General features: G+C 52.1%; 2 protein-coding genes and 1 long non-coding RNA gene across 6 annotated transcripts in view; all 3 read left to right on the top strand.

Moving 5' to 3' along the window:
* The window catches only part of LOC143777155 (uncharacterized), a 349,344-nt gene that overhangs the window by 278,225 nt on the left and 44,824 nt on the right, over positions 1-26,295 (top strand). The window lies entirely within an intron of this gene.
* Positions 1-26,295, top strand: part of PDE3A (phosphodiesterase 3A) — a 448,233-nt gene that overhangs the window by 382,724 nt on the left and 39,214 nt on the right. For both annotated transcript variants that reach the window (XM_077267238.1, XM_077267239.1), the window contains 4 exons: positions 451-527; positions 12,027-12,181; positions 12,317-12,454; positions 12,524-12,635. In XM_077267238.1, coding sequence (XP_077123353.1) covers positions 451-527; positions 12,027-12,181; positions 12,317-12,454; positions 12,524-12,635 — 482 coding nt within the window. The remainder of the gene's footprint in view (positions 1-450; positions 528-12,026; positions 12,182-12,316; positions 12,455-12,523; positions 12,636-26,295) is intronic.
* LOC143774113 (uncharacterized) lies at positions 23,000-23,960 on the top strand. 3 transcript variants are annotated; one of them, XR_013215467.1, is made up of 4 exons: positions 23,000-23,108; positions 23,185-23,250; positions 23,326-23,414; positions 23,489-23,960. It is a non-coding gene; the product is annotated as an uncharacterized LOC143774113 (long non-coding RNA). The 3 variants fall into 3 exon arrangements; XR_013215468.1 differs by having other exon boundaries at positions 23,012-23,250; positions 23,489-23,575; positions 23,702-23,960; XR_013215466.1 differs by having other exon boundaries at positions 23,012-23,250.

Raw genomic sequence — 26,295 nt, 5'->3', positions numbered from 1 at the left:
ACGATGATCACTCTTAAGTTTTCGGGAAATTTCGAATGTTTTCATCCCTTCACCAAGGCATTGCACTATTTGATGCTTTTCAGCAGCAGAGAGATCCTTTTTCTTTCCCATGTTACTTGAAAACTGTGACCTGCTTAATAATGTGGAACATCATTTTTAAGTAGTTTTCCTTTAATTATAATCACCTGGAAAACCAATTATCACATGTGTTTAAGATTGATTTCAGTGATCCATTGAGCCCTGAGACACAATACCATCCACGAGTTTATTTGAAAAACCAAACAATTAAATCTTTATCACACTGAAATCCAATTTGCATAATAACTTGGAACACGGTGTACAGTGGTCTCACCTCCTGCTGTGTGGGGGGCTCCTCATGTTGGGGTCCACATGTTTTCTGGAGGGTCTGGATGGAGGCGCCGTGTGATGTGTAGAGATGTTGTGTTACAGCTGCGGGAGGCCGTACGGGACAACGAGGAGGATGCCGGACGCAGAGGGGGACGCACCGCCCTCCGGGCACAGAGCGGGTACGTCACTATCATAGCCGCGGTGATGTCATAGCCGAATGGCAGCACATAACGAGCATGTAACGACTGCTGCACAGACACCGGTCAAGAGCCCGACCAAAGATACAGAGAGGAGGCGGAGGCGTCACTCCTGCGCTGCTCATATCCAAATAGCGCTGGAATGAAAACATTTATGTAGACAAGTAGAAAAGTCTCGCAGGTCCAGACCGGGGGAGACTGTATGGTACCGCTGTCTCATGGAAAAGAACGCCAAACCGGGCACATGGCGTCTCAAAGTTCACGAGGATGAGCGCGGATAACAGTCACTTCACCATTCCAAATGCAAAAATCAATGAACAGCAGCGTTCTCCTATACATTCCAGTTATACTTGCAAGAGAAATTAATGAAAACAACATGAAATAATAATAATATAATAAACTTTATTTTTATATAGCGCTAACATATTCCGCAGCGCTTTACAGTTTGCACATTATCTTCACTGTCCCTGATGGGGCTCACAGTCTAGAATCCCTATCAGTCTCTGGAATGTGGGAGGAAACCGGAGACCCCGGAGGAAACCCACGAAACACGGGGAGAACATACAGACTCCTTGCAGATGTTGTTTCTTGGTGAGATATGAACCCAAGACTCCAGCGCTGCAAGGCTAACCACTGAGCCACCGTACAGAGCTAACCACTGAGCCACCGTACAGAGCTAACCACTGAGCCACTATACAGAGCTAACCACTGAGCCACCGTACAGAGCTAATTACTGAGCCACCGTACAGAGCTAACCACTGAGCCACCGTACAGAGCTAACCACTGAGCCACCGTACAGAGCTAACCACTGAGCCACCGTACAGAGCTAATTACTGAGCCACCGTACAGAGCTAACCACTGAGCCACCGTACAGAGCTAATTACTGAGCCACCATACAGAGCTAACCACTGAGCCACCGTACAGAGCTAACCACTGAGCCACCGTACAGAGCTAATTACTGAGCCACCGTACAGAGCTAACCACTGAGCCACTGTACAGAGCTAACCACTGAGCCACCGTACAGAGCTAACCACTGAGCCACCGTACAGAGCTAACCACTGAGCCACCGTACAGAGCTAACCACTGAGCCACCGTACAGAGCTAATTACTGAGCCACCGTACAGAGCTAACCACTGAGCCACCGTACAGAGCTAATTACTGAGCCACCATACAGAGCTAACCACTGAGCCACCGTACAGAGCTAACCACTGAGCCACCGTACAGAGCTAATTACTGAGCCACCGTACAGAGCTAACCACTGAGCCACTGTACAGAGCTAACCACTGAGCCACCGTACAGAGCTAACCACTGAGCCACCGTACAGAGCTAACCACTGAGCCACCGTACAGAGCTAACCACTGAGCCACCGTACAGATCTAACCACTGAGCCACCGTGCTACCCCAATAATAACTGATGAGAAAACACCAATGAAATAAAAAATGTCTATAAGATTGGAGCTGATGAGCAAACTGAGCGTGCAGCCGGCGACACATGAAGGATAATGCAGCCCTCATGCACTAAGCCCGCACAAAAAGCAGCTCTCATATACTGAGCCCACACACACAGCGGCTCTCATACACTGAGCCCGCACACACAGGAGCACTCATACACTGAGCCCGCACACACAGCCGCACTCATGCACTGAGCCCGCACACACAGGAGCACTCATACACTGAGCCCGCACACACAGGAGCACTCATACACTGAGCCCGCACACACAGGAGCACTCATACACTGAGCCCGCACACACAGCCGCACTCATGCACTGAGCCCGCACACACAGGAGCACTCATACACTGAGCCCGCACACACAGCCGCACTCATGCACTGAGCCCGCACACACAGGAGCACTCATACACTGAGCCCGCACACACAGCCGCTCTCATGCCCTGAGCCCGCACAAAAAGCAGCTCTCATATACTGAGCCCACACACACAGCGGCTCTCATACCCTGAGCCCGCACACACAGGAGCACTCATACACTGAGCCCGCACACACAGGAGCACTCATACACTGAGCCCGCACACACAGCCGCTCTCATACACTGAGCCCGCACACACAGCCGCTCTCATACACTGAACCCGCACACACAGCAGCTCTCATACACTGAGCCCGCACAGACAGCCGCTCTCATACACTGAGCCCGCACACACAGCCGCTCTCATACACTGAGCCCGCACACACAGCCGCCCTCATGCACTGAGCCCGCACAGACAGCCGCTCTCATACACTGAGCCCGTACACACAGCCGCTCTCATACACTGAGCCCGCACACACAGCCGCTCTCATACACTGAGCCCGCACACACAGGAGCACTCATATACTGAGCCCGAACACACAGCCGCTCTCATACACTGAGCCCGCACACACAGCCGCTCTCATACACTGAGCCCGCACACACAGCCGCTCTCATACACTGAGCCCGCACACACAGCCGCTCTCATATACTGAGCCCGCACAAAAAGCAGCTCTCATATACTGAGCCCGCACAAAAAGCAGCTCTCATATACTGAGCCCGCACACACAGCCGCTCTCATGCCCTGAGCCCGCACACACAGGAGCACTCATACACTGAGCCCGCACACACAGGAGCACTCATACACTGAGCCCGCACACACAGGAGCACTCATACACTGAGCCCGCACACACAGGAGCACTCATACACTGAGCCCGCACACACAGCCGCCCTCATGCACTGAGCCCGCACACACAGCCGCCCTCATGCACTGAGCCCGCACACACAGCCGCTCTCATATACTGAGCCCGCACAAAAAGCAGCTCTCATATACTGAGCCCGCACAAAAAGCAGCTCTCATATACTGAGCCCGCACACACAGCCGCTCTCATGCCCTGAGCCCGCACACACAGGAGCACTCATACACTGAGCCCGCACACACAGGAGCACTCATACACTGAGCCCGCACACACAGGAGCACTCATACACTGAGCCCGCACACACAGGAGCACTCATACACTGAGCCCGCACACACAGCCGCTCTCATACACTGAGTCCGCACACACAGCCGCTCTCATACACTGAGCCCGCACACACCACAGCCGCTCTCATGCCCTGAGCCCGCACACACAGCAGCTCTCATATACTGAGCCCGCACACACAGCCGCTCTCATATACTGAGCCCGCACAGACAGCCGCTCTCATACACTGAGCCCGCACAGACAGCCGCTCTCATACACTGAGCCCGTACACACAGCCGCTCTCATACACTGAGCCCGCACACACAGCAGCTCTCATACACTGAGCCCGCACACACAGGAGCACTCATACACTGAGCCCGCACACACAGCCGCCCTCATGCACTGAGCCCGCACACACAGCAGCTCTCATATACTGAGCCCGCACAAAAAGCAGCTCTCATATACTGAGCCCGCACACACAGCAGCTCTCATACACTGAGCCCGCACACACAGGAGCACTCATACACTGAGCCGCACACACAGGAGCACTCATACACTGAGCCCGCACACACAGCCGCCCTCATGCACTGAGCCCGCACAGACAGCCGCTCTCATACACTGAGCCCGCACACACAGCAGCTCTCATACACTGAGCCCGCACACACAGGAGCACTCATACACTGAGCCCACACACACAGGAGCACTCATACACTGAGCCCGCACACACAGCAGCTCTCATACACTGAGCCCGCACACACAGCCGCTCTCATACACTGAGCCCGCACACACAGCCGCCCTCATACACTGAGCCCGCACACACAGCCGCTCTCATACACTGAGCCCGCACACACAGCAGCTCTCATACACTGAGCCCGCACACACAGCCGCTTTCATACACTGAGCCCGCACACACAGCCGCTCTCATACACTGAGCCCGCACACACAGCCGCTCTCATGCCCTGAGCCCGCACACACAGCAGCTCTCATACACTGAGCCTGCACACACAGCCGCTCTCATGCCCTGAGCCCGCACACACAGGAGCACTCATACACTGAGCCCGCACACACAGGAGCACTCATACACTGAGCCCGCACACACAGGAGCACTCATACACTGAGCCCGCACACACAGCCGCTCTCATGCCCTGATCCCGCACACACAGCCGCTCTCATGCCCTGAGCCCGCACACACAGCAGCTCTCATACACTGAGCCCGTACACAAAGGAGCACTCATACACTGAGCCCGCACACACAGCCGCCCTCATGCACTGAGCCCGCACACACAGCAGCTCTCATATACTGAGCCCGCACAAAAAGCAGCTCTCATATACTGAGCCCGCACACACAGCAGCTCTCATACACTGAGCCCGCACACACAGGAGCACTCATACACTGAGCCGCACACACAGGAGCACTCATACACTGAGCCCGCACACACAGCCGCCCTCATGCACTGAGCCCGCACAGACAGCCGCTCTCATACACTGAGCCCGCACACACAGCAGCTCTCATACACTGAGCCCGCACACACAGGAGCACTCATACACTGAGCCCGCACACACAGCAGCTCTCATACACTGAGCCCGCACACACAGCCGCTCTCATACACTGAGCCCGCACACACAGCCGCTCTCATGCCCTGAGCCCGCACACACAGCAGATCTCATACACTGAGCCCGCTCACACAGCCGCTCTCATGCCCTGAGCCCGCACACACAGGAGCACTCATACACTGAGCCCGCACACACAGGAGCACTCATACACTGAGCCCGCACACACAGGAGCACTCATACACTGAGCCCGCACACACAGCCGCTCTCATGCCCTGAGCCCGCACACACAGCCACTCTCATGCCCTGAGCCCGCACACACAGCAGCTCTCATACACTGCGCCCGTACACACAGGAGCACTCATACACTGAGCCCGCACACACAGCAGCTCTCATACACTGAGCCCGCACACACAGCCGCTCTCATGCCCTGAGCCCGCACACACAGGAGCTCTCATACACTGAGCCCTCACACACAGGAGCACTCATACACTGAGCCCGCACACACAGCAGCTCTCATACACTGAGCCCGCACACACAGCCGCTCTCATACACTGAGCCCGCACACACAGCCGCTCTCATACACTGAGCCCGCACACACAGCCGCTCTCATACACTGAGCCCACACACACAGGAACACTCATACACTGAGCCCGCACACACAGCAGCTCTCATACACTGAGCCCGCACACACAGCCGCTCTCATACACTGAGCCCGCACACACAGCCGCTCTCATGCCCTGAGCCCGCACACACAGGAGCTCTCATACACTGAGCCCGCACACACAGCCGCTCTCATACACTGAGCCCGCACACACAGGAGCACTCATACACTGAGCCCGCACACACAGCAGCTCTCATACACTGAGCCCGCACACACAGCCGCTCTCATACACTGAGCCCGCACACACAGCCGCTCTCATACACTGAGCCCGCACACACAGCAGCTCTCATACACTGAGCCCGCACACACAGCCGCTCTCATGCCCTGAGCCCGCACATACAGGAGCTCTCATACACTGAGCCCGCACACACAGCAGCTCTCATGCACTGAGCCCGCACACACAGCCGCTCTCATACACTGAGCCCGCATACACAGCCGCTCTCATACACTGAGCCCGCACACACAGCAGCTCTCATACACTGAGCCCGCACACACAGCCGCTCTCATGCCCTGAGCCCGCACACACAGCAGCTCTCATGCCCTGAGCCCGCACACACAGCCGCTCTCATACACTAAGCCCGCACACACAGCCGCTCTCATACACTGAGCCCTCACACACAGCCGCTCTCATACACTGAGCCCGCACACACAGCCGCTCTCATACACTGAGCCCGCACACACAGCCGCTCTCATACACTGAGCCCGCACACACAGCCGCTCTCATGCCCTGAGCCCACACACAGCCGCTCTCATACACTGAGCCCGCACACACAGCAGCTCTCATGCCCTGAGCCCGCACACACAGACGCTCTCATATACTGAGCCCGCACACACAGCCGCTCTCATATACTGAACCCGCACACACAGCCGCTCTCGTGCCCTGAGCCCGCACACACAGCAGCTCTCATACACTGAGCCCGCACACACAGCCGCTCTCATGCCCTGAGCCCGCACACACAGCCGCTCTCATACACTGAGCCCGCACACACAGCTGCTCTCATACACTGAGCCCTCACACACAGCAGCTCTCATATACTGAGCCCGCACACACAGCCGCTCTCATACACTGAGCCCGCACACACAGCCGCTCTCATGCCCTGAGCCCGCACACACAGCCGCTCTCATACACTGAGCCCGCACACACAGCCGCTCTCATGCCCTGAGCCCGCACACACAGCCGCTCTCATACACTGAGCCCGCACACACAGCCGCTCTCATATACTGAGCCCGCACACACAGCCGCTCTCATACACTGAGCCCGCACACACAGCCGCTCTCATGCCCTGAGCCCGCACACACAGCAGCTCTCATACACTGAGCCCGCACACACAGCCGCTCTCATACACTGAGCCCGCACACACAGCCGCTCTCATATACTGAGCCCGCACACACAGCCGCTCCCATATACTGAGCCCGCACACACAGCCGCTCTCATATACTGAGCCCGCACACACAGCCGCTCTCATATACTGAGCCCGCACACACAGCCGCTCTCATGCCCTAAGCTCACCCACACAGCCGCTCTCATGCCCTGAGCCCGCACACACAGCCGCTCTCATACACTGAGCCCGCACACACAGCCGCTCTCATGCCCTGAGCCCGCACACACTGCAGCTCTCATGCCCTAAGCTCACCCACACAGCCGCTCTCATGCCCTGAGCCCACACACTCAGCCGCTCTCATGCCCTAAGCTCACCCACACAGCCGCTCTCATGCCCTGAGCCCGCACACACAGCCGCTCTCATGCCCTGAGCCCGCACACACAGCCGCTCTCATACACTGAGCCCGCACACACAGCAGCTCTCATATACTGAGCCCGCACACACAGCAGCTCTCATATACTGAGCCCGCACACACAGCTGCTCTCATGCCCTGAGCCCGCACACACAGCCGCTCTCATATACTGATCCCGCACACACAGCCGCTCTCATATACTGAGCCCGCACACACAGCCGCTCTCATGCCCTGAGTCCGCACACACAGCCACTCTCATATACTGATCCCGCACACACAGCCGCTCTCATATACTGAGCCTGCACACACAGCCGCTCTCATGCCCTGAGCCCGCACACACAGCCGCTCTCATATACTGAGCCCGCACACACAGCCGCTCTCATATACTGAGCCCGCACACACAGCCGCTCTCATGCCCTGAGCCCGCACACACAGCCGCTCTCATACACTGAGCCCGCACACACAGCCGCTCTCATGCCCTGAGCCCGCACACACAGCCGCTCTCATATACTGAGCCCGCACACACAGCCGCTCTCATACACTGAGCCCGCACACACAGCCGCTCTCATACACTGAGCCCGCACACACAGCCGCTCTCATATACTGAGCCCGCACACACAGCCGTTCTCATGCACTGAGCCCGCACACACAGCCGCTCTCATACACTGAGCCCGCACACACAGCCGCTCTCATACACTAAGCTCACCCACACAGCCGCTCTCATATACTGAGCCCGCACACACAGCCGCTCTCATACACTGAGCCCGCACACACAGCAGCTCTCATATACTGATCCCGCACACACAGCAGCTCTCATACACTGAGCCTGCACACACAGCAGCTCTCATACACTGAGCCTGCACACACAGCCGCTCTCATATACTGAGCCCGCACACACAGCCGCTCTCATGCCCTGAGCCCGCACACACAGCCGCTCTCATGCACTGAGCCCGCACACACACAGCCGCTCTCATATACTGAGCCCGCACACACAGCCGCTCTCATGCCCTGAGCCCGCACACACAGCAGCTCTCATGCACTGAGCCCGCACACACACAGCCGCTCTCATATACTGAGCCTGCACACACAGCCGCTCTCATGCCCTGAGCCCGCACACACAGCCGCTCTCATGCACTGAGCCCGCACACACAGCCGCTCTCATATACTGAGCCCGCACACACAGCCGCTCTCATGCCCTGAGCCCGCACACACAGCCGCTCTCATGCACTGAGCCCGCACACACAGCCGCTCTCATATACTGAGCCCGCACACACAGCCGCTCTCATGCCCTGAGCCCGCACACACAGCAGCTCTCATGCACTGAGCCCGCACACACACAGCCGCTCTCATATACTGAGCCTGCACACACAGCCGCTCTCATGCCCTGAGCCCGCACACACAGCCGCTCTCATGCACTGAGCCCGCACACACAGCCGCTCTCATGCCCTGAGCCCGCACACACAGCCGCTCTCATGCCCTGAGCCCGCACACACAGCAGCTCTCATGCACTGAGCCCGCACACACACAGCCGCTCTCATATACTGAGCCTGCACACACAGCCGCTCTCATGCACTGAGCCTGCACACACAGCCGCTCTCATGCCCTGAGCCTGCACACACAGCCGCTCTCATGCACTGAGCCCGCACACACAGCCGCTCTCATATACTGAGCCCGCACACACAGCCGCTCTCATGCCCTGAGCCCGCACACACAGCAGCTCTCATGCACTGAGCCCGCACACACACAGCCGCTCTCATATACTGAGCCTGCACACACAGCAGCTCTCATACACTGAGCCTGCACACACAGCCGCTCTCATATACTGAGCCGGCACACACAGCCGCTCTCATGCCCTGAGCCCGCACACACAGCAGCTCTCATGCACTGAGCCCGCACACACAGCCGCTCTCATATACTGAGCCCGCACACACAGCCGCTCTCATGCCCTGAGCCCGCACACACAGCAGCTCTCATGCACTGAGCCCGCACACACACAGCCGCTCTCATATACTGAGCCTGCACACACAGCAGCTCTCATACACTGAGCCTGCACACACAGCCGCTCTCATATACTGAGCCGGCACACACAGCCGCTCTCATGCCCTGAGCCCGCACACACAGCCGCTCTCATGCACTGAGCCCGCACACACAGCCGCTCTCATATACTGAGCCCGCACACACAGCCGCTCTCATGCCCTGAGCCCGCACACACAGCCGCTCTCATGCACTGAGCCCGCACACACAGCCGCTCTCATACACTGAGCCGGCACACACAGCCGCTCTCATGCCCTGAGCCCGCACACACAGCAGCTCTCATGCACTGAGCCCGCACACACACAGCCGCTCTCATATACTGAGCCCGCACACACAGCCGCTCTCATGCCCTGAGCCCGCACACACAGCAGCTCTCATGCACTGAGCCCGCACACACACAGCCGCTCTCATATACTGAGCCCGCACACACAGCCGCTCTCATGCCCTGAGCCCGCACACACAGCCGCTCTCATGCACTGAGCCCGCACACACAGCCGCTCTCATACACTGAGCCGGCACACACAGCCGCTCTCATGCCCTGAGCCCGCACACACAGCAGCTCTCATGCACTGAGCCCGCACACACACAGCCGCTCTCATATACTGAGCCCGCACACACAGCCGCTCTCATGCCCTGAGCCCGCACACACAGCAGCTCTCATGCACTGAGCCCGCACACACACAGCCGCTCTCATACACTGAGCCCGCACACACAGCAGCTCTCATGCCCTGAGCCCGCACACACAGCCGCTCTCTATATTTTATATTTATAGAGTGAAGTTTTATAATTGAATCTGTACAGGGCTATGACTCGCGTCACAAGCTGCTTTACTCGTTGTGTCTGGACGTGCAGCAGTGCACACAGCGTGATCCTTCACATGTCACCGGCTGCACGCTCAGTTTGCTCATCAGCTCCAATCTTATAGACATTTTTTATTTCATCGGTGTTTTCTCATCAATTATTTTTATTTCATGTTTCTTTTATTAATTTCTCTTGCAAGTATAATTGAAATGGTGAAGTGACTGTTATCCGCACTCATCCTCGTGTCACAATTGAACTTTGACACGCCATGTGCCCGGTTTGGCGTTTTTTTTCCATGAGACAGCGGTACCATACATTCTCCCCAGGTTTGGTCCTGTGTGACCTTGAAACGCGTTATAGCCATGATGCTCTCATAGTTGTGGAGATGTCGTAGCTTTCTCAATTTCATAGCTTTGGCGATGTCGTAGCTGTGGTGGTCTCAAAGCCGTGGTACTCTCATAACTGTGACGCTCTCATAGCCGTGGTGCTCTCATAGCCGTGGCGCTCTCATAGCCATATCACTCTCACAGCCGTGTCACTCTCATTGCCGTGGCGCTCTCATAGCCGTAGTGCTCTCATAGCCGTGGCGCTCTCATAGCGATGTCACTCTCATAGCCGTGGTGCAGTCATAGCCGTGGTGCTCTCATAGTTATGGTGCTGTCATAGTCATGGTGCTCTCATAGCCGTGGCGCTCTCATAGCCGTGGCGCTCTCATAGCCGTGGCGCTGTCATAGCCATGGCGCTCTCATAGCCATGGTGCTGTCATAGTCATGGTGCTCTCATAGCCATGGTGCTGTCATAGTCATGGTGCTCTCATAGCCGTGGCGCTCTCATAGCCATGGTGCTGTCATAGCCGTGGTGTTGTCCTAGACGTGTCAATCTCATAGCCATGGCGCTCTCATAGCCATGGCGCTCTCATAACCGTGGTTCTCTCATAGCCATGGTGCTGTCATAGCCGTGGTGCTCTCATAGCCATGGTGCTCTTATAGCCGTGGTGCTCTCATAGCCGTGGTGCTCTCATAGCCGTGGCTCTCTCATAGCCATGGTGCTGTCATAGCCGTGGTGCTCTCATAGCCGTGGTGCTCTCATAGCCGTGGTGCTCTTATAGCCGTGGTGCTGTCATAGCCATGGTGCTCTCATAGCCGTGGTGCTCTCATAGCCGTGGCGCTCTCATAGCCGTGGCGCTGTCATAGTCATGGTGCTCTCATAGCCATGGTGCTGTCATAGTCATGGTGCTCTCATAGCCGTGGTGCTGTCATAGCCATGGTGCTGTCATAGTCATGGTGCTCTCATAGCCATGGTGCTGTCATAGTCATGGTGCTCTCATAGCCATGGTGCTGTCATAGTCATGGTGCTCTCATAGCCGTGGCGCTATCATAGCCATAGTGCTCTCATAGCCCTGTCGCTCTCAGAGCCGTGGCGCTCTCATAGCCATGGTGCTGTCATAGCCGTGGTGTTGTCCTAGACGTGTCAATCTCATAGCCATGGCACTCTCATAGCCATGGCGCTCTCATAACCGTGGTTCTCTCATAGCCATGGTGCTGTCATAGCCGTGGTGCTCTCATAGCCATGGTGCTCTCATAGCCGTGGCTCTCTCATAGCCATGGTGCTGTCATAGCCGTGGTGCTCTCATAGCCGTGGTGCTCTCATAGCCATGGTGCTCTCATAGCCATGGCGCTCTCATAACCGTGGCTCTCTCATAGCCCTGGCGCTGTCATAGCCGTGGCGCTGTCATAATCGTGGTGCTGAATTGTGGTTATTATAGATCTGGTTATTGCAGACGATCCGGCTCCTGCCACGTCAGATTACGACAGCACGCACGAGACCAACAACAGCGACAGCAGCGACATCGCACAGAACGACGAGGAGGCAGAGCGCGCACACTCCCGGGAGTACCGATCCCACAGCACCGACCGCCACGTGCTGCCCGCCGAGGTCAGTGCTCCCACCGCTCACGTGGACAGTGCAGCCGAGCTGCGTCCTGATGGAGCAGTGATGCAGTATAAAGCATGGGAGATGGTTGAGCCTGGACTCTGTGGGTCTCTATGTGACTGCCCTTCTTCTTTCTAGGAGAAGCCCCTCGTGGCCCCGGAGCCCCTCATCATGGATAACATCGAGGATCTGATGGGAGGGGTGAACAATTGGAACTTTCCTATATTTGATCTGATGGAAATAACGGGACAGAAGAGCGGGAGAATCCTCAGCCAGGTGAGCGCGGTACGGACGCGGGGGTGGAGGGGAGATGATGGGTGTGATTGTCTCTTTTTTGTGCCCTAGATGTCGTATCGGCTGTTCGATGACATGAATCTGCTGGAGACGTTTAAGATCCCAGTGAAGGAATTCATGAACTACTTCCACGTGCTGGAGAACGGATACAGAGACATCCCCTGTGAGTCCGCCGTCCGTCTACTGTCCGTTACCGTGCACCAAGCTGCCCGCTTCTCCATGGGACTCCTGGACACAGAATCTACCAGCCCCTACTACGTTCGCTGTTAGTCTCCATCTCCCTTCTGGCAGCCATGACTAGAGGCCCCAGTCAGTCTCCTCCACCTCTGGCAGCCATAACTAGAGTCTCTCTCCAGTCAGTCTTTTCCCCCCTCTGGCAGCCATAACTAGAGTCTCTCTCCAGTCAGTCTTTTCCCCCCTCTGGAAGCCATAACTAGAGTCTCTCTCCAGTCAGTTTCCTTACCACTATGGAGTCGCAACGAGGCTCCTAGTAGGTCTCCTGAACCCTCTGTCAGTTGTAAATTCTTGGATCTCCAGAAACCAGAACTGAGACCTCCGGTCATCTCACTGAGGTTCACATTTGTTTTGTAGTGTCCACCTGCTGTATCTGCCTCGGCTCTATCTGATCACTGCATCTGCCTCGGCTCTATCTGATCGCTGTATCTCCCTCGGCTCTATCTGATCGCTGTATCTCCCTCGGCTCTATCTGATCGCTGTATCTGCCTCGGCTCTATCTGATCGCTGTATCTGCCTCGGCTCTATCTGATCGCTGTATCTGCCTTGGCTCTATCTGATCGCTGTATCTCCCTCGGCTCTATCTGATCGCTGTATCTGCCTCGGCTCTATCTGATCGCTGTATCTGCCTCGGCTCTATCTGATCGCTGTATCTCCCTCGGCTCTATCTGATCGCTGTATCTGCCTCGGCTCTATCTGATCGCTGTGTCTGCCTCGGCTCTATCTGATCGCTGTATCTCCCTTGGCTATATCTGATCGCTGTATCTCCCTCGGCTATATCTGATCGCTGTATCTGCCTCGGCTCTATCTGATCGCTGTATCTGCCTCGGCTCTATCTGATCTCTGTATCTCCCTCAGCTATATCTGATCTCTGTATCTGCCTCGGCTATATCTGATCGCTGTATCTCCCTCGGCTCTATCTGATCTCTGTATCTGCCTCGGCTCTATCTGATTTCTGTATCTGCCTCGGCTCTATCTGATCGCTGTACCTGCCTCAGCTCTATCTGATCGCTGTATCTCCCTCGGCTCTATCTGATCTCTGTATCTGCCTCGGCTCTATCTGATCGCTGTATCTGCCTCGGCTCTATCTGATCGCTGTATCTGCCTCGGCTCTATCTGATCGCTGTATCTGCCTCGGCTCTATCTGACCGCTGTATCTGCCTCGGCTCTATCTGATCGCTGTATCTCCCTCGGCTCTATCTGATCGCTGTATCTGCCTCGGCTCTATCTGATCGCTGTACCTGCCTCAGCTCTATCTGATTGCTGTATCTGCCTCGGCTCTATCTGATCGCTGTATCTGCCTCGGCTCTATCTGATCGCTGTATCTGCCTCGGCTCTATCTGATCGCTGTATCTCCCTCGGCTCTATCTGATCGCTCTATCTCCCTCGGCTCTATCTGATCGCTGTATCTGCCTCGGCTCTATCTGATCACTGTATCTGCCTCGGCTCTATCTGATCGCTGTATCTGCCTCGGCTCTATCTGATCGCTGTATCTCCCTCGGCTCTATCTGATCGCTGTATCTGCCTCGGCTCTATCTGATCGCTGTATCTCCCTCGGCTCTATCTGATCGCTGTATCTCCCTCAGCTCTATCTGATCGCTGTATCTCCCTCGGTTCTGTCTGATCGCTGTATCTGCCTCGGCTCTATCTGATCGCTGTATCTGCCTCGGCTCTATCTGATCGCTGTATCTGCCTCGGCTCTATCTGATCGCTGTATCTGCCTCGGCTCTATCTGATCTCTGTATCTGCCTCGGTTCTATCTGATCGCTGTATCTGCCTCGGTTCTATCTGATTGCTGTATCTGCCTCGGCTCTATCTGATCGCTGTATCTGCCTCGGCTCTGTCTGATCGCTGTATCTCCCTCGGCTCTATCTGATCGCTGTATCTCCCTCGGCTCTATCTGATCGCTCTATCTCCCTCGGCTCTATCTGATCGCTGTATCTGCCTCGGCTCTATCTGATCGCTGTATCTGCCTCGGCTCTATCTGATCGCTGTATCTGCCTCGGCTCTATCTGATCGCTGTATCTCCCTCGGCTCTATCTGATCGCTCTATCTCCCTCGGCTCTATCTGATCGCTGTATCTCCCTCGGCTCTATCTGATCGCTGTATCTGCCTCGGCTCTATCTGATCGCTCTATCTCCCTCGGCTCTATCTGATCGCTGTATCTCCCTCGGCTCTATCTGATCGCTGTATCTGCCTCGGCTCTATCTGATCGCTGTATCTGCCTCGGCTCTGTCTGATCGCTGTATCTCCCTCGGCTCTATCTGATCGCTGTATCTCCCTCGGCTCTATCTGATCGCTCTATCTCCCTCGGCTCTATCTGATCGCTGTATCTCCCTCGGCTCTATCTGATCGCTGTATCTGCCTCCGCTCTATCTGATTGCTGTATCTCCCTCGGCTCTATCTGATCGCTGTATCTGCCTCGGCTCTATCTGATCGCTCTATCTCCCTCGGCTCTATCTGATCGCTGTATCTCCCTCGGCTCTATCTGATCGCTGTATCTGCCTCGGCTCTATCTGATCACTGTATCTGCCTCGGCTCTATCTGATCGCTGTCCCACACTGTCGGCCATTGTTTCAGGTCAGTGTCAGTTTTCTCTGTAGGAGCCGCAGTTCTTGTAGTTTTGGATTTGAAGTTCCTTAATGCTTTTTGGATGTCTGTAACCCAGAGGAAACCCGTGGGGTGAACATACAAACTCCTTGCAGATGTTGTCCTTGGTGGGATTCGAACCTGTGACCACAGTGCTGAAAAGCAACAGTGCTAACCACTGATTCACCATTCTGCCTTATATAGTGCAGTGCTAACCACTGAGCCACCATGCTGCCCTATATTTAGTACAGTTCTAACCACTGAGCCACCGTACTGCCCTATATATTGTACTGTTCTAACCACTGAGCCACCGTACTGCCCTATATATTGTCCTGTTCTAACCACTGAGCCACCGTACTGCCCTATATATTGTCCTGTTCTAACCACTGAGCCACCGTACTGCCCTATATATTGTACTGTTCTAACCACTGAGCCACCATGCTTTCTTATATATAGTACAGTGCTAACTACTGAGTCACTGTGCTGCCCCATATATAGTACAGTGCTAACCACTGTGCCACCATTCTGCCCTTTATATGGTACAGTGCTAACCACTGAGCCACCGTGCTGCAAGTGATCCCCCTCCGTGGATGAGAAGCCCCCACACATTGTGACTGATCGCATGAGAAGACCCCACTCATTTTCAGTGATCCCCTCCATGGATGAGATGTGCTGTGCTGTGATGTTCTGTGCTGTGATGTGCTGTTCTGGGCTCTTACTCTCTGTTCTGGGCTCTTCTCTCTCTCTGTGCTGTTTTCTTTCTGCTGTGCTCTTTTTCTCTATTTGCTTTCTTTATGTGCTCTGCTGTTCTGTCTCTGTTCTGAGCACTTACTCTCTGTGCTGCTCTCTTACTCTCTGTGCTGGACTCTTTCTATAATGTGCACTTTCTCTCTGTTCTGAGCTCTTACTCTCTGTGCTGCGCTCTTACTCTCTGTGCTGGGCTCTTTCTCTCTATACTGTGCACTTTCTCTCTGTTCTGGGGTCTTTCTCTCTGTTCAGTGTTTTTTCTCTCTGTTCTTTGCTCTTTCTCTCTGTTCTGGGCTCTTACTCTCTCTGCTGTTCTCTTTCTGTGCTGGGCACTTTCTGTTCTGAGCTCTTACTCTCTGTGCTGGGCTCTTTCTCTCTATACTGTGCAATTTCTCTCTGTTCTGAGCTTACTCTCTGTTCTGGGCTCTTACTCTCTGTTCTGGGCTCTTCTCTCTCTCTGTGCTGTTTTCTTTCTGCTGTGCTCTTTTTCTCTATTTGCTTTCTTTATGTGCTCTGCTGTTCTGTCTCTGTTCTGAGCACTTACTCTCTGTGCTGCGCTCTTGCTCTCTGTGCTGGGCTCTTTCTATAATGTGCACTTTCTCTCTGTTCTGAGCTCTTACTCTCTGTGCTGGGCTCTTAATCTCTGTGCTGGGCTCTTACTCTCTGTTCTGGGCTCTTCTTTTCTCTCTCTCTGTTCTGTTTTCTTTCTGCTGTGCTCTTTTTCTCTATTTGCTTTCTTTATGTGCTCTGCTGTTCTGTCTCTGTTCTGAGCACTTACTCTCTGTGCTGCTCTCTTACTCTCTGTGCTGGACTCTTTCTATAATGTGCACTTTCTCTCTGTTCTGAGCTCTTACTCTCTGTGCTGCGCTCTTACTCTCTGTGCTGGGCTCTTTCTCTCTATACTGTGCACTTTCTCTCTGTTCTGGGGTCTTTCTCTCTGTTCAGTGTTTTTTCTCTCTGTTCTTTGCTCTTTCTCTCTGTTCTGGGCTCTTACTCTCTGCTGTTCTCTTTCTGTGCTGTAGAGAAAATAATGGTATGCACTCTGATCAAAAGTAGTGCGAGGTGCTGGTAAGACAGACCCGAGGGTCCAAAGGGTCATGTAGCCAGGAAATTACCGCACACTCTGATTGGGTATGATGCAAAAAAGTGTTCAATACGTTTATTACAGAAAAAGATTGCCATGCAGTGAACAGAAATACAATGATTTCAGATTCGACCAAACCCAACATTTCGACCCACAAGGGTCTTATTCATGGGATTTACTATGGAGATAAAAAGACAGTATGAGTAACTGATCATAGCAAAATTTCAATGAGAACAAATACATAGTGGAAGACCTGAAGAAAATATATAATCACCAAAATCTAAGTCTAAAGGTACCGTCACATTAAGCGACGCTGCAGCGATAGCGACAACGATGCCGATCGCTGCAGCGTCGCTGTTTGGTCGCTGGAGAGCTGTCACACAGACCGCTCTCCAGCGACCAACGATGCCGAGGTCCCCGGGTAACCAGGGTAAACATCGGGTTGCTAAGCGCAGGGCCGCGCTTAGTAACCCGATGTTTACCCTGGTTACCAGCGTAAAAGTAAAAAAAACAAACAGTACATACTCACCCAGCGTCATACCTCCCCCAGCTTCTGCTTCCTGACACTGACTGAGCTCCGGCCCTAACAGCACAGCGGCTTTCACTTTCACTTTAGGGCCGGCGCTCAGTCAGAGCAGGAAGCAGACGCTGGGGGAGGTATGACGCTGGGTGAGTATGTACTGTTTGTTTTTTTTACTTTTACGCTGGTAACCAGGGTAAACATCGGGTTACTAAGCGCGGCCCTGCGCTTGGTAACCCGATGTTTACCCTGGTTACCAGTGTAAAACATCGCTGGTATCGTTGCTTTTGGTGTCAAACACAACGATACACGGCGATCGGACGACCAAATAAAGTTCTGGACTTTATTCAGCGACCAGCGACATCACAGCAGGATCCTGATCGCTGCTGCGTGTCAAACTAAACGATATCGCTAGCGAGGACGCTGCAACGTCACGGATCGCTAGCGATATCGTTTAGTGTGACGGTACCTTAAATAATATACAAATAACAGACATAATCAAAGCTAAAATGTACAAGAAATAAAAAACGCTAAGGTTACTTAACTTGGTATTGCTAGATAGTAGGGAAAATAAATAGTATAAGGGAGACTGTGGGGAGCGAAGGATTACCTTGGTTTCCGAAGGTGCGCAAATAGATAAGAAAAGCAGGTAGGCAATTTTTTCAGTGTAAGTCCTGTCGCTGTGATAAACAGAGTCATGTTAGGATAAGACATATAGACAGTTAAGGGTCCTAGATGCTAGCTACTGTATAAAGAATGTATATTGGGTCCAGAGAATTGTATGGAAAATACTGTTATACTTGTACCTATTGTATCCAGGGGAGGCACATCCATGTGGATAAAGAACGAATCACTAGGGAGCCAGAGATAGCCTTTTAGCCCATATATTCTGCCTGGTAGTAAAATGATAACACCATAAGATGGCATAGGTGTGGTTTAAACTAATTTGAGTAAATGAGTGAAATACCTGTTAAGGCTCGGGGCAGTGGTGCTCCTGTATAGAGTTCAATGTGGTATATAGAGGAAATGGGAGAGCCCAGAATGGATGTGTTGTACCTAGGAACAACGGTTCAGGGGAAGGTCAGAGTGGTAACAGAGAAATAGTATGTGGTCCAAATAGTCACAGAATACCTGAGTAGTCCTGGAACCATATAGTAGGTATGATAGATGGTGTAGACTGACAAGGCTCCCGGTAAGCTGTGGAAGACATGCAGCTTCATGAGTGAGAATATGGAAAGCTATAGCTGCGCAGCGTCTAGTGGTGGGGACATACCTGAATGATCCGGTGCACTAGAATGTAGGAGCGGCACTCCCGTGCCTTGCCCGAGGTGATGTGCAGTGTGGGGACTCATAGCTGGAGTTAAATAATGTCCGCGGTATCGCCAGACCGGAAATGTGGCCGCGAAACCGGAAGTGATGTTATGCACCTGCGCAATGGCTGCTAGGGTAGCGCTGATGTATGGGCAGAGTCTGCCAGGAGGACGTTCAGTAGGGAGGGGGCCTGGAGTGTGACAGAGGCAGCTAGATCAGGGATAGAGCATCCCTGTGGTAGCGTGTATATAGCAGTAGCGGCGCTTGGTAGAAATATAACCAAACAAGGGAAAGGGGCATAGTAATGTAGTAGAATGGATCGGTGGAGTAAATGTACGTATGGCTTACATAGACAGAGGGATGAGTAACCGGATATATGGGCAGAGTGGGTAATGAGCTCAGGAGTAATTAAACGAATGGGACATACTAAAGAGAACGGATGGTAATACTGAGTGGTATTGACATGTTGCTGTTGTATTGGTCGGTGATGTGGATGGAAACTCACCTAGAGGGAGGTGGGCTCAACGGGTCTGTAAGAGAAAGATAAGTTAATAGGGTATTTATAATAGGTTAACAAGGTATTATAGCAGCCAGTCAATTTCTCTGTTTAATCCCTTTGGAGTCAGTGTTTCCAGTTTATGGATCCAGAAAGCTTCTCTAAGTTTAAGAGATCTAATGTGGTCACCACCTCTTCTCGGTCTGGGTACCTGTTCAATGATCTGGTATTTTAATTGAGCTACCGTGTGTCTGGCTCTGGAAAAATGGTCAGGGATAGGGAGCCAAGTTTTCCCACAACGGATAGTGGACTTATGGCTAGCTATTCTATCCTTGATGTGCTGGGTGGTCTCTCCAACGTAAAGCAAACCGCAGGGGCATTTTATGACGTATACCACGAAATTAGAGTCACAAGTATAATAACCCTGTATGGGGTAGGATTTTCCTGTTCTTGGGTGTGTAACATTGTCGGATTTGATGATGTTGGAGCATGAAGCACAGTTAAGACAGGGGAATGTCCCGTGGCGGCGTGTGGAGAGTACCATTTGGCTGATAGTAGGGCGTGTACTGCCAATGTCGGCCCGAACAAGTCGGTCTCTAACGTTGGGTGCCCGTCTGTTGCACATGAGAGCCGGACGGGAGAAGCTGTCTATGTTGGGATAGGCTCTTGCTAGAAGAGGCCAGTGTTTTTTGATGACTGCTTCAACCTTTGGCATGAAAGGGTGAAAAGTATGGACTGCAATAGCCTCCTCCACTACTCTAGCAGCCACCCCAAGTCGACACGCAACAGTCTCCCCCGTTCCCAATTTACCAGGGTGTCCAAAATCGTTTCTGACCCGGATATTCTTCCCATGCTCCTCGAAACCATGTCAAACAAATTTCGCGAACGGAACTATCCCCAACATTTACTGGATCAGGAGAAAAGAAGGGCATTAAATCCTCAACCTCCACCTCTGAGAGAATCTAACACGGATAGGGTACCCTTCGTCCATACTTTTCACCCTTTCATGCCAAAGGTTGAAGCAGTCATCAAAAAACACTGGCCTCTTCTAGCAAGAGCCTATCCCAACATAGACAGCTTCTCCCGTCCGGCTCTCATGTGCAACAGACGGGCACCCAACGTTAGAGACCGACTTGTTCGGGCCGACATTGGCAGTACACGCCCTACTATCAGCCAAATGGTACTCTCCACACGCCGCCACGGGACATTCCCCTGTCTTAACTGTGCTTCATGCTCCAACATCATCAAATCCGACAATGTTACACACCCAAGAACAGGAAAATCCTACCCCATACAGGGTTATTATACTTGTGACTCTAATTTCGTGGTATACGTCATAAAATGCCCCTGCGGTTTGCTTTACGTTGGAGAGACCACCCAGCACATCAAGGATAGAATAGCTAGCCATAAGTCCACCATCCGTTGTGGGAAAACTTGGCTCCCTATCCCTGACCATTTTTCCAGAGCCAGACACACGGTAGCTCAATTAAAATACCAGATCATTGAACAGGTACCCAGACCGAGAAGAGGTGGTGACCACATTAGATCTCTTAAACTTAGAGAAGCTTTCTGGATCCATAAACTGGAAACACTGACTCCAAAGGGATTAAACAGAGAAATTGACTGGCTGCTATAATACCTTGTTAACCTATTATAAATACCCTATTAACTTATCTTTCTCTTACAGACCCGTTGAGCCCACCTCCCTCTAGGTGAGTTTCCATCCACATCACCGACCAATACAACAGCAACATGTCAATACCACTCAGTATTACCATCCGTTCTCTTTAGTATGTCCCATTCGTTTAATTACTCCTGAGCTCATTACCCACTCTGCCCATATATCCGGTTACTCATCCCTCTGTCTATGTAAGCCATACGTACATTTACTCCACCGATCCATTCTACTACATTACTATGCCCCTTTCCCTTGTTTGGTTATATTTCTACCAATAATAATAATAATAATAATAATAATAATTTTATTTCTATAGCGCCAACATATTCCGCAGCGCTTTACAACTTATAGAGGGGACTTATACAGACAATAGACATTACAGCATAACAGAAATCACAGTTCAAAACAGATACCAGGAGGAATGAGGGCCCTGCTGCTCGCAAGCTTACAATCTATGAGGAAAAGGGGAGACACGAGAGGTGGATGGTAACAATTGCTTTCGTTGTTCGGACCAGCCATAGTGTAAGGCTCGGGTGTTCATGTAAAGCTGCATGAACCAGTTATCAGCCTAAGTATGTAGCAGTACAGACACAGAGTGCTATTAACTACATGAAGTGTATGAGAACATGATGGAGGAACGTGATTATGTTGTTGTTTTTTATTAATAGGCCACACAGGGATAGTTAGGTCAATGCGTTGAGGCGGTAGGCCAGTCTGAACAAATGCGTTTTTAGGGCACGCTTAAAACTGTGGGGATTTGGGATTAATTGTATTAACCTAGGTAGTGCATTCCAAAGAATCGGCGCCGCACGTGTAAAGTCTTGGAGACGGGAGTGGGAGGTTCTGATTATTGAGGATGCTAACCTGAGGTCATTAGCGGAGCGGAGGGCACGGGTAGGTTGGTAGACTGAGACCAGAGAGGAGATGTAGGGTGGTGCTGAGCCATGGAGTGCTTTGTGGATGAGGGTAGTAGTTTTGTACTGGATTCTGGATTGGATGGGTAGCCAGTGTAATGACTGGCACAAGGTAGAGGCATCGGTGTAACGGTTGACGAGGAATATGATCCTGGCAGCAGCATTCAGGACAGATTGGAGCGGGGAGAGTCTGGTAAAAGGTAGGCCAATTAGTAGAGAGTTACAATAGTCCAGACGAGAATGAATAAGTGAGACAGTAAGAGTTTTTGCAGAGTCGAAAGTAAGAAAAGGGCGAATTCTGGAAATGTTTTTGAGATGCAAATAAGAAGAGCGAGCCAGTGATCGGATGTGGGGGGTGAATGAAAGCTCGGAATCAAGGATGACTCCAAGGCAGCGGGCATGTTGCTTTGGAGTAATGGTGGAACCGCACACGGAGATGGCAATGTCAGGCAAAGGTAGGTTAGTAGAGGGAGAGAACACGAGGAGTTCAGTTTTTGACAGGTTCAGTTTCAGATAGAGGGAGGACATGATGTTAGAGACAGCGGTAAGACAATCACTGGTGTTTTCTAAAAAGGTCGGCGTGATATCAGGAGAAGAAGTGTATAATTGGGTGTCGTCAGCATAGAGATGGTACTGGAAACCAAATCTACTGATTGTTTGTCCAATAGGGGCAGTATACAAAGAGAAGAGGAGGGGGCCTAGGACTGATCCTTGAGGAACCCCAACAGTAAGGGGAAGGTGAGAGGAGGAGGAACCAGCAAGCGCCGCTACTGCTATATACACGCTACCACAGGGATGCTCTATCCCTGATCTAGCTGCCTCTGTCACACTCCAGGCCCCCTCCCTACTGAACGTCCTCCTGGCAGACTCTGCCCATACATCAGCGCTACCCTAGCAGCCATTGCGCAGGTGCATAACATCACTTCCGGTTTCGCGGCCACATTTCCGGTCTGGCGATACCGCGGACATTATTTAACTCCGGCTATGAGTTCCCACACTGCACATCACCTCGGGCAAGGCACGGGAGTGCCGCTCCTACATTCTAGTGCACCGGATCATTCAGGTATGTCCCCACCACTAGACGCTGCGCAGCTATAGCTTTCCATATTCTCACTCATGAAGCTGCATGTCTTCCACAGCTTACCGGGAGCCTTGTCAGTCTACACCATCTATCATACCTACTATATGGTTCCAGGACTACTCAGGTATTCTGTGACTATTTGGACCACATACTATTTCTCTGTTACCACTCTGACCTTCCCCTGAACCGTTGTTCCTAGGTACAACACATCCATTCTGGGCTCTCCCATTTCCTCTATATACCACATTGAACTCTATACAGGAGCACCACTGCCCCGAGCCTTAACAGGTATTTCACTCATTTACTCAAATTAGTTTAAACCACACCTATGCCATCTTATGGTGTTATCATTTTACTACCAGGCAGAATATATGGGCTAAAAGGCTATCTCTGGCTCCCTAGTGATTCGTTCTTTATCCACATGGATGTGCCTCCCCTGGATACAATAGGTACAAGTATAACAGTATTTTCCATACAATTCTCTGGACCCAATATACATTCTTTATACAGTAGCTAGCATCTAGGACCCTTAACTGTCTATATGTCTTATCCTAACATGACTCTGTTTATCACAGCGACAGGACTTACACTGAAAAAATTGCCTACCTGCTTTTCTTATCTATTTGCGCACCTTCGGAAACCAAGGTAATCCTTCGCTCCCCACAGTCTCCCTTATACTATTTATTTTCCCTACTATCTAGCAATACCAAGTTAAGTAACCTTAGCGTTTTTTATTTCTTGTACATTTTAGCTTTGATTATGTCTGTTATTTGTATATTATTTAGACTTAGATTTTGGTGATTATATATTTTCTTCAGGTCTTCCACTATGTATTTGTTCTCATTGAAATTTTGCTATGATCAGTTACTCATACTGTCTTTTTATCTCCATAGTAAATCCCATGAATAAGACCCTTGTGGGTCGAAACGTTGGGTTTGGTCGAATCTGAAATCATTGTATTTCTGTTCACTGCATGGCAATCTTTTTCTGTAATAAACGTATTGAACACTTTTTTGCTCTCTTTCTGTGCTGGGCACTTTCTGTTCTGAGCACTTACTCTCTGTGCTGCTCTCTTACTCTCTGTGCTGGACTCTTTCTATAATGTGCACTTTCTCTCTGTTCTGAGCTCTTACTCTCTGTGCTGCGCTCTTACTCTCTGTGCTGGGCTCTTTCTCTCTATACTGTGCACTTTCTCTCTGTTCTGGGGTCTTTCTCTCTGTTCAGTGTTTTTTCTCTCTCTTCTTTGCTCTTTCTCTCTGTGCTGGGCTCTTACTCTCTGTTCTGGGCTCTTACTCTCTGTTCTGAGCTCTTACTCTCTGTGCTGCGCTCATACTCTCTGTGCTGGGCTCTTTCTCTCTATACTGTGCACTTTCTCTCTGTTCTGAGCTCTTACTCTCTGTTCTGGGCTCTTACTCTCTGTTCTGGGCTCTTCTCTCTCTCTGTGCTGTTTTCTTTCTGCTGTGCTCTTTTTCTCTATTTGCTTTCTTTATGTGCTCTGCTGTTCTGTCTCTGTTCTGAGCACTTACTCTCTGTGCTGCTCTCTTACTCTCTGTGCTGGACTCTTTCTATAATGTGCACTTTCTCTCTGTTCTGAGCTCTTACTCTCTGCGCTGGGCTCTTACTCTCTGTGCTGGGCTCTTACTCTCTGTGCTGGGCTCTTACTCTCTGTTCTGGGCTCTTACTCTCTGTGCTGCGCTCTTACTCTCTGTGCTGGGCTCTTACTCTCTGTCCTGGGCTCTTACTCTCTGTGCTGGGCTCTTACTCTCTGTGCTGGGCTCTTACTCTCTGTGCTGGGCTCTTACTCTCTGTGCTGGGCACTTACTCTCTGTGCTGCGCTCTTACTCTCTGTGCTGGGCTCTTTCTATAATGTGCTCTTACTCTCTGTGCTGGGCTCTTACTCTCTATACTGTGCACTTTCTCTCTGTGCTGTTCTCTTTCTCTCTATACTGTGCACTTTCTCTCTGTGCTGGGCTCTTTCTCTCTATACTGTGCACTTTCTCTCTGTTCTGAGCTCTTTCTCTCTGTGCTGCGCTCATACTCTCCGTTCTGGGCCCTTACTCTCTATACTGTGCACTTTCCCTCTATACTGGGCCCTTACTCTCTTTACTGGGCCCTTACTCTCTATACTGGGCTCTTACTCTCTGTTCTGGGCCCTTACTCTCTATACTGGGCCCTTACTCTCTATGCTGGGCTGTTTCTCTCTATTCTGTGCTCTTACTCTCTGTTCTGGGCCCTTACTCTCTATACTGGGCCCTTACTCTCTATACTGGGCCCTTACTCTCTATGCTGGGCTGTTTCTCTCTATTCTGTGCTCTTACTCTCTGTTCTGGGCCCTTACTCTATACTGGGCCCTTACTCTCTATACTGGGCCCTTACTCTCTGTATACTGGGCCCTTACTCTCTGTATACTGGGCCCTTACTCTCTGTTCTGGGCCCTTACTCTCTATACTGGGCCCTTACTCTCTATACTGGGCCCTTACTCTCTATGCTGGGCTGTTTCTCTCTATTCTGTGCTCTTACTCTCTGTTCTGGGCCCTTACTCTCTATACTGTGCACTTTCCCTCTATACTGGGCCCTTACTCTCTATACTGGGCCCTTACTCTCTTTACTGGGCCCTTACTCTCTATACTGGGCTCTTACTCTCTGTTCTGGGCCCTTACTCTCTATACTGGGCGCTTACTCTATGCTGGGCTGTTTCTCTCTATTCTGTGCTCTTACTCTCTGATCTGGGCCCTTACTCTCTATACTGGGCCCTTACTCTCTGTATACTGGGCCCTTACTCTCTGTATACTGGGCCCTTACTCTCTGTTCTGGGCCCTTACTCTCTATACTGGGCCCTTTCTCTCTATACTGGGCCCTTACTCTCTATGCTGGGCTGTTTCTCTCTATACTGGGCTCTTACTCTCTATACTGTGCTCTTACTCTCTGTTCTGGGCCCTTACTCTCTGTGCTGGGCACTTTCTCTCTATACTGGGCCCTTACTCTCTATACTGTGCACTTTCCCTCTGTTCTGGGCCCTTTCTCTCTATTCTGTGCTCTTACTCTCTGATCTGGGCCCTTACTCTCTATACTGGGCCCTTACTCTCTGTATACTGGGCCCTTACTCTCTGTATACTGGGCCCTTACTCTCTGTATACTGGGCCCTTACTCTCTGTTCTGGGCCCTTACT

The sequence above is a fragment of the Ranitomeya variabilis genome, chromosome 5 (assembly GCF_051348905.1).
Source record: "Ranitomeya variabilis isolate aRanVar5 chromosome 5, aRanVar5.hap1, whole genome shotgun sequence".
Classification (NCBI taxonomy): Eukaryota; Metazoa; Chordata; class Amphibia; order Anura; family Dendrobatidae; genus Ranitomeya; species Ranitomeya variabilis.
The sequence above is the reverse complement of the archived record's forward strand: the minus strand, read 5'-3'. Positions and strand labels throughout refer to the sequence as shown.